Source organism: Lycorma delicatula, chromosome 10 (genome assembly GCF_047948215.1).
Source record: "Lycorma delicatula isolate Av1 chromosome 10, ASM4794821v1, whole genome shotgun sequence".
In the NCBI taxonomy this organism is placed as follows: Eukaryota; Metazoa; Arthropoda; class Insecta; order Hemiptera; family Fulgoridae; genus Lycorma; species Lycorma delicatula.
This window is the reverse complement of record NC_134464.1, coordinates 87,798,380-87,810,484: the sequence shown is the minus strand read 5'-3', so window position 1 is coordinate 87,810,484 and position 12,105 is coordinate 87,798,380. Positions and strand designations below refer to the sequence as shown.

General features: G+C 33.9%; 1 protein-coding gene across 5 annotated transcripts in view; it reads left to right on the top strand.

The window, feature by feature from the left end:
• LOC142331059 (uncharacterized) overlaps positions 1–12,105 on the top strand; it is a 174,113-nt gene that overhangs the window by 28,624 nt on the left and 133,384 nt on the right. For all 5 annotated transcript variants that reach the window (XM_075376700.1, XM_075376699.1, XM_075376698.1 and 2 more), the window contains exon 2: positions 9,010–9,164. In XM_075376700.1, the coding sequence (XP_075232815.1) occupies positions 9,086–9,164 (79 nt within the window). In that variant the 5' untranslated portion in view covers positions 9,010–9,085. The remainder of the gene's footprint in view (positions 1–9,009; positions 9,165–12,105) is intronic.

The window sequence follows — 12,105 nt, the reverse complement described above, 5'->3', positions numbered from 1 at the left end:
TTATCGCTGTGAAAAAATTAATAATATATTAGTCTAGTGCTACAATCTGTTATTAATAAACGACTGCATATTCTTTATCGATAATTTAATATTATATTATATTTAAGATATGAAAACCGTTCTTTGAACTGTCAGTACATTTAAAAAAAAGAAACTGATGAAATATTATTGCATCAACATCCCTTTAAAATTAAAAAAAAAAATATTAATATAATATTTATGAAAAAGAAAGAATTGTCTTGCTTAGGACAATTGTTTTTATTACTTTCCTGTCTTTCCCGATAGCGTTATAGGTCTACAAGGAAAATATTGTAATCGGTCCAATTTGGACATATGCGGCTTTCATCGGATCTTGACGTTTTGACACCTGAAGAACCCAAAAAACCGGATGGAAATTTTCCAGATGTTAATGTTCGTATATACGTGTGTTTGTGTGTGTTCGGTGTTGGCCTGTAAATAACCTTGTATTTCCAGAACTACGGAACCGATTTTGACCAAACATGGTCAAGTACGTCTGTATATGGGGCATTGATGTCCTTAAATATTGAACTTAAAAGGTCAAGGGAGTGAGGCTGTAGACTAATATACTAAATCTCAGTATCTCGAAATTTTGCCTAATTAAGATCATATTTTTCTAAGGCACATTTGTTAACAATTAAAAAATAACAATATTTGCAAAAAAAAATTTTAAATTCGCACCCCAACCCCAAAGGATGCTGTTGTCGTCTGCTAGGTTGTGACGTCACAGGTGAGCGGTAGAATTAAATAAATAAATAAATATTTAAAGTGTAAAAAACGTAACACGATCTGTCTGGATCTTGAACTCGATCGCCCGGTTGACACGGTACCTGGTGCATTAAGTCTCGCGGCTACACCAATTGTTGACCGTATAAGTGTTATTTGTTTATGAAAGTTGTGAAATTACATTACTTTAGTTAGTGCCGACCGTCGCCGCTAGTACCGCCACACCCACGCGAATTAAATACGGTATGCATGCGCGCTTTAGTTAGAATCGTCGAATTAAACGAAAAAATATTATAACCGCGTGACAGGAAAGTTCTACAACTGTGTTGTCAGCTTTTGTTTGTGGTAATTTATTATTTCAGTCCTTTTGTTTTTGTATTCTTTTTACTGCATAATTTTTCCACTACCAGCTTATAGAGCGCAGATTATCCTTTCACCTATAAATCGATCCAGAGGCTGCCTTTTTTTTCACAGATTTTAGGAAGGATGCATTGACTGTATAAAGGTATAGGCATCTTCAGCACGATCTGGCTTATATCCGTAGAACCGAATATCGGAAAGAAGGGATTAATTTTAAAGAAAAGACATTGTAGTGAGATAGGATTATATTATACAGGTGTCCTATATAAAACGCAACCCAACCTTATATTGGTAGGTATTGAAATAATAAAAAGGCATTTATAAATGTAATTTTTAATATTACCATCCATTACCTTACATTTAGAGTAATTGTTGGAAGTGGCCGTCATCTTCTTGAATAAAAGCTTCAATTCTTTTTACAGCGTTTCTTGCAACTTTTTTCAAAGTTTGTGGCTGGATATTTAATACAGCTTGTTCAATATTGACTTTCAATCGTTCAAGTGTTCGCGGTTTGTTGCTGTAGGCTTTTTCTTTGAGGTAACCCCCGTAGAAAAAAATCCGCCGCAGTCAAATCTGGAGATCTTGGTGGCCACAAGCCTCGACCGATAACACGATTACCAAAGAAATCCTCGATGAAATCAGAAGTTGAGCCTGCGTAGTGCGATGTCGCACCGTCTTGTTGTAGCCGGCAGTGTCTGTCTTCCTCTTCCAAGAGTGCGATGAACTGAAATAAAATATCCTGATATCGTTCTGCATTAATGGTGTACTCGAAAAAAATAAGACAGTTATTTTTTTCCGCGATATCGCGCACCACACGCCCGACTTCTACGGGTGTAATTTTTTTTCGTGATAAACGTGGGGATTTTCAGCGCTCCAAATTCTACTGTTTTGGCTGTTTACGTAGCCGTCCAAATGAAACCGTACTTCATCTGTGAAAAATAACGAATCCGTAACGTTAATTCGCTCACGCAGAAATCGACGGAACCGTTGATAATATTGTAGCCGTTTTTCTTTGTCGGGCTCAAGAAGTCGATGAACCGTTTGAATGCGATAAGGTCGTAATTGTAATCGTTTGGTCGCCCGATGAACAGTCGATTTAGACGAATTAATTTCACCAGACAAACGTCTGATCGATTTATTTGGCGAGGCGAGTAATCGGTCTTTGATTTCAGTCACTGTATCTGTATTCAACACTGAGGCAGATCTTTTGTGTTCCTTGTTATTAACAGAACCGGTCACTCTAAATTTTGCGACTAACCTTAATACTGATGTTTTGATTGGAGCCGGTTTATCTCGGTACTTATGGCGAAACAAATCTTGCACTGCAACCGCTGATTTCGTACTGAAGTACGACTCGACGATGAAAACACGTTCATCTAGCGAAAACACCATCTTGTCTCTAGCGATACACTGAACGTTATGATTGCATTGTTGTTACTATCGGTAGTGTTCTACTGCGTCGCCGCGATGTTCAGATGTTGGACGAGTCCATTTCAGTAACGAGTAGGGGAGTAAACTTGACTTTTGAAATTTCATGGATGAGTGATTGATGGGTTGCGTTTTATATGGGACACCCTGTATTAGCAGGAACCGCAATATAAAACATATCCGAAATAGAGAAGGGTCATATATTCTTGTACTCGTTCCATCCAAAATCCCGATGGACATCCGGCTTCTTTTTGACCTAAATTGGACCAATTCTTTACCGATCAATGATTATCCCAACATCAGATAAAATATATACAGTGCGCCCTCAATTTACGCGTAATTATTTACGCGATTTTCAGTTATACGCGTTTAAATAAGTTAGGAAAATTATTTCCGAATACGCGATAGGTTATCATATTTTGTAAAACAGACTAAAATACTGTAGTGGAGTACATATTTAAATTCCAAGCTTAAATATCCGCACATTTATCAGTACATTTATCCTGTACTAACAGGAAATGCCTATGATTCATTGTAATGAACAGCGTACTGTTTTCACAATCGTCGCTCATTCGCAGTAAATGTTAGCCTACGTGTGCCTGTGTACAAAAACATTGCGTTAAAAAAAACAACGTCTCATTACTGTTATAGAGTTTTAGTATGTTTTGCGGCTACGTTCGTTAGACAATTTTTTTTTATACAGTACTGTTCCTTTACGTTCCGTGATCAAAAATGAATGACGTGTTAAAACCTAAGAAGTAAAATTAAGTTTTATCGTTATTATAAAAAATTTTAATTCTAAATCGTCTAAATAATAAAGGTACTGTGGCGTCTGTAGCTAGAAATTTTAACCTAAATGAATCGTCTGTGCGTACAATACGACTTAATAAAGACAAAAAATATCAAAGTATCGCGGCCAGTGTACCGGTTTGTACCAGTCGTTTCGTACACGCGAAATCCGATATTGGAAAAAAATCGAAGTTACATGGATTGAAGACGAAACTCAAAAGCATACGCCATTAAGTTCAGCTTTTTTTTCTCCCTGCAGCCCCGAGACCGACAATCCAGGTATTGTCAAAATCAGTTCAGCTTTAATTCGACAAAAGGTTAGGCGGCTTTATCGCAGAGTGTGCGGTGAAAGTGGTAATGGATCTGAAATTTCTACCGATTGTTCATCGATTTTCAGTTTTAATGCTTGTAAGAGCCGGTTTGAGAGATTTAAAAAAAGACAGTTTGCGCAATGTGAAACTTCAAGGTGAAAAAGCTTCTGCAGATTTTAAAGCTGCTGAACAGAACCCGGCACAATTTTTAAGCATCATAAAGGAGAAACGTTACGTACCAGAACAGGTTTTCAATGCAGATAAAACAGGTGTGTATTGGAAAAAACCCATAGCGTACATTCCTTCTTAAAAAAACAAAAAACCATACCGGGTCAGAAAGAAGCAAAGGATTTTTTTACGTTGATGTGATCGAATGCGTCTGGAGATTGCTTGATTAAGCTGTTGTTAGTTTATGAATCCTTGAAGCCTCGCGTATTAAAAAACACAAATTAAAATAACCTTCCGGTTATCTGGCGAGGTAATAAACGTGCTTTGGCGACTGCCGATATTTGTATGAATTGGTTTAATAACTTTTTAAACCGTAGGTTAAAAAGTACCTAGCGTCCAAAAACCTTGCACACAAATTTTTGTTTGTTCTAGCCAACTATACGGCTCACCCAGAGGTCCTCCTGAAAGAAGCTCGTGAAAATATCCAAGTTGAGTTTCTCCCGCCCAACACTATACCGCTTTTGCAACCCCTTGACGAGTGTTTAAATGCAACTTTCAAAGGCACTACATTCGTCGAACATTTAAAAAACGTTTTGATGACGTGAAAGAGGACAAATCTTTAACTTTGAGCGAATGCTGGAAAAAAAATACAATTGCTGATTACCTTGCAAACGTAAAAAAGACTTTTAGACGAGTTGCAACAGAAAGCACCTGCTGGAAGAAGCTTTGACTCGAAGCGGTAAAGGCCTGGCCAAACAGAGGACCTAATGAAGTCGTAGAGGATAGAGACGAAATAAATAAAGATGTAGAGTAGAGGATATTTGTAACGAAACAGTCAACATTGCCAGAGAAGAACAGTTACCAGGAGAAGGATTTTTAGTCATACAGGCTCAGGATGTAAAGCCACCGGGTTGGTCAAGTGGTGAACGCGTCTTCTCCAATCAGCTGATCTGGAAGTCGAGAGTTCCAGTTTTCAGGTCCTAGTAAAGTCAGGCATTTTTATACGGATTTATATGGATACCGGTGTTCTTTGGTGGTTAGATTTCAATTAACCACACATCTCTGGAATAGTCGAACTGAGACCGTACAAGACTTCACTTCATTTACACTCATACATATCATCCTCTGAAGTAACACCTGAACAGTTATTCCCGGAGTCTAAACACGAAAAAGTAAGTAAGGCACAGGATGTAAATGAAGAATTCAATGACTAGGAATTTATGGAGATGATAACAAACGAAATCGTTCAAGAATGACGAAACTGAAGAAGAGAAAAGTTTGATAAAAAATAAACAGTTGACTTTAACAAATTTGTAAAAATGGCGGAGGAATTGAAAGAATTTATAATTGCCGAAGATCCAGTGATGGAGCGTAGTTTGCGATTTCAACGGGAACTAGAAAATATAGTTGCACCAAACAAAGAAGAACAGAGACTTTTAATGAATAAATCCAAACAGTCCGCCATTACTAGTTTTTTTTAATTTTAAGTAAAAAAAAACTAAATGATAATAAATGGTAAATGATGTTAGTGGAAAATAATCTAAGTACAGTAAATACAGTACATTTTTTTTCTTTTTAAACATAGATATTCTTTTTAAATACATACATTGTACTGTAATATCATTAAAATAATACAGTGATACTGTAATAATAAAATAGAAAAATACAGTACAGTAATTTACGTATATCATTTATTGTATAACTTAACAAAAACCTAACCTGTATTTCTGCATTAAATGTTAGTCTCAATTTAGGCGATTTCATTATGGAAATTTTCCGGAACGTAACAAGTGCGTAAATTGAGATTCTAAATTATATTTTAATTTGAGATTTTAAATTTCTATTCTTTTTCCAGAGATTATATAATAATTACTCGAAAATAGTTTTTTTGGTCGACTCATTTGATGCACTTCATTAGTCCTTATTATGCTAGGCATATTATTAATATTACATACGAGTATATTACATTCAACTTACAGGTGGGTTCCCATTACAACCGGGTTATACAACGTCATAGTGTTACTGAATTTCTTTCTTTCTTTTCTGCGTAAATGAAGTGTAACTCTTACTGAATTAATGTAAACAAAAATATCTTACCTCCTTCCCACTATCGGTCATATTGATTACACATTTATCCGTTGGATCACGGATACATATTTAATTTGTATGTGTACTATTTATTCTAGTCGTATGATGCCATTTGTACGCAACGATATAATTCAGCACAGGCAGAGTATCTACTACAGTATTAATATATACAGAATGATTCACGATGATTGTATCAAACTTTCAGTATATGTTCTACTGGTAAAAATAAAGAAGAATGTTCATATAAACATCGGTTTGTAAAACACACTTTCGACCCCAGTCTTTTGTCTTTTATCCCAGACTTATCTACTTAACTACTAAAATATATCATTCTTGGACCTACTTGTTTTTCTTCAGTTATTCAAGTTATTCGTATAAAATCAGTAAATCAATTACAATCAGGCTTAATTTTACCAAAGAGACAGATATCAGGGCGAAAATTTTCACCAGCTGACACTCGTTAACGAAGCTTTTCCAAACCTTTGTTTAAATGAAATTTCTCCGTTATCACGTATAGAACATGTCCTGAAGTTTATTACATTCTTTGTAAATCATTCTGTATATCTTGTACTGATCTTGTAGAACAATTTAGTGTTCCTCAGCAGACATACCGAGATTCCAAGCGTTTTACTGGGTTTTTCTTACTATTATTTTTTATTAATTCTTTTTGTAGTATGAGTGTTTGATCGATAGAACACAGTCAAACCTCTTTCACTTATATATATATATATATATATATGTATGTATACAATCACACCGTATGTATATGTATGTAGAGTTGTCAAAAATATCAATGTATTTAGAATTTTTACTTGACGGAATAGTTGCATAATTATTTAATACTGGAGAGGTATGAAAAAATGTTACTAGGAATAAAACAGGTTTTTAGATACATGCGCGCGCATACACATCCATTTCTTCATACCTATTTCCAACGGTTCAGGCTATCGCATACATTAAACCCTACAGTTAAATGTATGCGATTACATCAATTTCTAAAATCTCAATTATCCGTTTTACATACTAGTGTGTGAGAAAAGTAATGAGATTGGTAACACTGCCAGCGATCTGGCAACGCTATGTTTACTGGTCTCTGCTAATCCGGTTTGTTCATCCCTTCCACATGCTCAGTACGAGTTTCAACTCCGTTCAGCCAACACATTATTTTTGACAGCGCGATCAGTAAAGCTGTGTTTTTGTTGCGTATTACGAAATTGGAGCATTGGAATTTAGAGCAACGTTGTGTAGTCAAGCTTTATGTTAAACTTGGGGAATCCGTGAGTGTGACCTTTGAAAAGTTGAAACAGGCCTATGAGGAACATTGCTTATCAAGAGCTCAAGCTTTCCGCTAGGGAAAAATCATTTTTGGTAGGCCGAAAACACGTTGAAGATCAACGTCGCTCAGGGAGACCTTCAACTTCAATATCGGACGATAACGTTGAGCGTGGGAGGGTTTTTGTGAGATTAGACCGTCGTTTAACAATAAGGATATGAGTGAACAGTTAAATTTAAACGCTTTCACCGCACATCAAATTTTATCAGACGATTTGATGATGAAACCTGGATATTTGAGTACGATCCTGAAACAATGCGGCAAAGCGAAGACTGGCACACTCTGTCATCTCCTCGACCGAAAAATGTCGAATGAGCAAATCAAAGATCGAAACCGTGCTGATTGCTTTTTTGACAGTAGGGGTATCGGCCATAAAGAATTTGTTCCTCAGGACAAACTGTCTACCAAGTGTTTTACAAAGGTGTCCTTGAAAGGCTCAGGAAAAGAGTGATTCGCGTGAGACCAGACATTACAGACAAGTGGATGCTTCATCATGACAATGCCCCGTATAACACGGCCGTTTCAATCAGGGAATGTTTTACTTCAAAAGTCATTCCTACTGTCCCTCAACCCCCCTATTCACCTGATTTGAGTCCTAGTGACTTTTTCCTTTTCCCAAGATTGAAACATGTCTTAAAAGGACGTCATTTTGAATCTCTGGAGAACATTCAAAAGACTGTGACCGACCGGTTAAAAGCCCCTACCAGTTGAAGCCTTCCAGCGCTGCTACTAGGAGTGGGAACGACTTCGCCGGTGTATAGCTGCCCAAGGGAACTACTTTAAAGGGGAAAATATTGCTGTTTGAAAACATAAAAACTTTGGTAAGTAAAATTCAGTCTCATTAGTTTTCTCACACACCTCGTATTCTAAAAATCTCTGAATTCCGTTATTACAATGAATTCTCCTTATTCGTGTTTCCCGTATTCGCGTTTTCGTTACTCGCGGTGCAATATTTTGAGATGTCTTTTCTACATTCGCGGCTAAAATTTTCCGTTTTCGCGTACATTAAATATGTAGTGACATCAAAAAATTAAAATATTAAAAATTAGAATAAGAAGATTTTACGGTGTTTATTTATCTTCTACTTTTTTTTACAAAAAGCTTAAGCTATGGAATAACTTAAATAGTTATATACTATTAAAGAAAATACCAAATCCATCCTCGGAAGGAATTATATAGTAAAACAGGCAAAAAATATGAGATATGATACACAAAAGACGTACAAAAATCGGACTCCCGACGGCCGAGGTTTCTATGGAAACACAAGAAGCGCTTGAATATTTTCAATTTAATTTAACAATCTCTTTGTAAAATGTGATGGAAACATCGAGTTTTTAATCTCGGCTAAATCAAGATGAAATTTACCATAACACATAATTTAAGTAACTGTTTTTTTTGGTTTTTTTAATTACGTTTAGAATTTTCTTCGTATTTGCACACATTAATTTTTGAATTAAAAATAGATTTTAAAAAATGATAAGTTTAAATACTTTAAGTAAATACTTTGAGTGCATGTTATTCAATTGTTATTAGATGACTCATTATTTTATCTAAAGATAAAAATGGAATTAATATATTTACAGAAATAAAGTTATGATTTAATGAAACGATAGTAACCAAGCAACAAATCAGTTTAATACGTATCTTCGATTTCACGACGTATGTGCGTAACCGTCTCATGTAACATTAGTGATAAATATTATCACACCATTGATACGTAAAAAAAATTTATATAAAATTTATTTTTATTTTTAAAATTAACTTTTCTTTTTTTTCGTTCTATTTCAGAGTTGACCGTGAACGAAAAAGAAACAGTGAAGTTTTTATCGTTAAAAAAAATGTGTTATAGTGATAAATAAATACGATGTTATTATTTAGTGTTTTATTAACAACAGTCAACCTGATTTTACTGCCTTTAATTTGCAACGCACTTTCCATACCAGGTAAGTCATATCAGAGTATTACCAAATTTACGAATATAAAAAAAAATTAGCATACCTCTTTAAAAAAGGACGTATGAAATAATATAATATTTAAGTCGATTTAAGAAATCAATGCACCAGTATTCTTTCATTTGCTATTTTATCCATACTGATGAATTTTGTATAACAAAATACATGTTGGTGCTAAAAATAAGAGCAAAAATTCATTTAATACGCATACGAGTAAACATTTTATCAAAATATAAATAAAAACTTTCAACAAAAAATTCAATTTTCAAACCTATTTTTAATTTAAGAATGGTAAAAAAGAAATCCATAAATAATTAATAAAATTAAATAATTTCTTCACCCCCAACTACAATAGAGAATATTTCTTTTTTAATTCGCAATGTTCCGTGTTCAAATCTCTGGGAACCTTAGAATTTGCACATCTTAAAAAATTATTTTCTCATACAGCATAAAAATGTAATTAAATGGATAAATAAAAGGAGTATAAAATATTTTTAATTTAAATGTCAAATAATAAATATTTTATTAAATAATGAGAATATAAATTATTCAGTTATATTTTAGCATTTTATTTCTCGAGGGAATTTAATATTTTATTAATTGTAGTTCCCAGAACAACTAAACCTGTTTTTTAATCACGACCCGAAAAATATTGTCTTAAAAGCTCAGTATTCAAAACAAAAGGATTTTACAGATTAATAATTATTGAAAGAATGTTTAATGTAATGTGCTACTTATAAATTTAATTTTATTTGTATTTTACTTGTATTTGATAAATCGATCTGTATTGTTAATAAATCGATTAACCCGTAAGAGAATTCTCGAACTAATATTTCTTCAAAAAAGAAATTATAATAATAAATAAGAAAAACTAACAAAACAATTCTACTACCGTCCTAAAATTCTTTACCGTACTAAACGTTAGAAAATTACTTTATATGTATGACTAAAAAGAAAATCGTGGGATGCGCGTTTTGCTTTTTTAATCATGTACTAGAAAAAAGGCGGGCCAAAGACCCGCCGCGAAAATGTTACGTGGTTTGTTTCATTTTTTTTGTTCCACACGCAGTTTATTTTACAATCGGTCCTTAGGTGGAATCATAACTAAATCGTTTGATAATAAGCACATGGTAGCGGGTTCTTAAGGAACTCCCAGTAAGTAAATCCGGTAAGTAATAGTTATCAGTAATCTTAAAGTCCATAAGAAAAAAATATATCTGCCGACACTCCATAGTACATAAAATCAAAATATTAACAAATATTTTGACAATTTTGGAAGTGTGTCAGGTGATGGCACAATGGCGCAACTGAACATTGATCGCTCAAATAACTTAAGTTTCATTACACGTGATTTTGATTAATGTTTTGCAAACTGTAAATAACGTTCATGGATATAGCGTAATAACAACAAAAACTTTTACTACGAAAAACGTCAAAATCCTGAACATTTTTAGCTGATTCTTCAGTTGTGATTTTTTTACACAACTCTAACCTCGATGTTTTACTTTTCTGTTCCCTAAACACAAATATAATTTTAGATAAATCATTTGTATAAAGAAGTATAAATCGTTCGTACACTGCGCAGAACTGTACGACGCACCACGCGTTCCGCTCTGCGCCTATAGCAGCTAAAATAAAAGTCCCTTTCGGCACGTCGTAATGCGGAGATAGATTTCACCGGTGCTAAGTACGGTATAAAAAAGATTTCCGCCTTAAAGTTAACAAAAACTTCATATTTACTCGATACAACAACGGTTGCAGGTGAAAAAAAGTTTCACATGTTCAGCATACGACAAGCCCCATCTTCTTACAATTCTAGCAATATTTTGGTCATCCCTTGCCGTAAGGGTTGGTCATATCCAGAGAAGTTTTTTAAGTAATGTTTAGAGGATTAACGAACACTTTAAACCGATTGAATACTGTGCCTGTTAAGGAAGGTATGATTTTTTTTTGTCTTCAAAACCCCATTTTTTCCACCCCTTGTGCCAGTGATATCAAAAATTTTACTTAGATAAGTTTTAGGCCTTATCCAAAGAATTTTAGGAAATCTAAACGAATTCAATATTTTACTTAATAAGAAAGTTATAGCGATATTTTATTTTTTGGAAAAGCCTCCCCGTTTCCATCTCAAGCTTGGATTTTTCCCATTAAAAACCTAGACCGAGATTTTGGGTCATTATATTTTACGTATCAGAAGTGATTGACAGAAAATTAAGTGAAACTTAATTATAACTTTTGAACTGACGGTGGTTTTGGGGTCTGTGGATATGAAACGCGAAGATATGTCGAAATTCTCCGGAAGTCAAATCATGGTACCCATTACAATAAGTTTCTTATGAAATCTAACTAAAATTAAAGCACATACATCAAACTAACGAACCCACTCACTATCCTCTTTTATGAGAAAGATAGAGATTTTTGTTAGTAATGAGAAATTATTTATTATTCCATTTTTTATTTCCTCTACAGAACTGAGTTTTTTGAAGTCACACTTGAACAAATTAAATTCTAGTAAGTTATAAAATCTCTTTGAAAGAGTTAATTTTACCAATTCTTTTTTAATGTATAAATATTTAAACCGACAAGCAAGTTTTTACTTTTAATTCTTTCATCCGGAGGTCTTGCGTTTGAATCCCGGTGAAGTATGGTGCTTTTCATACACTACAAATTTCCATTTTCATAGGGAAAAATGACCAAAGCAATCGAGGCCCATCATAAAAAAAAGAAAAAATTGTATATATACATATGTTTAAATGCAGCTTTACTCTATATTACGAGTATAACCTGTTTTTATTTATTATTTACAATTATGTATAACTAAATCAGATGATTAGCGTGCATAAACTTTAGAAGGAAAATTTACATTGGTTGTATTAAAATCCGCTTAAACAGCCACCTGATCAACTCATACTGAATCGACAGCCAAAATCAA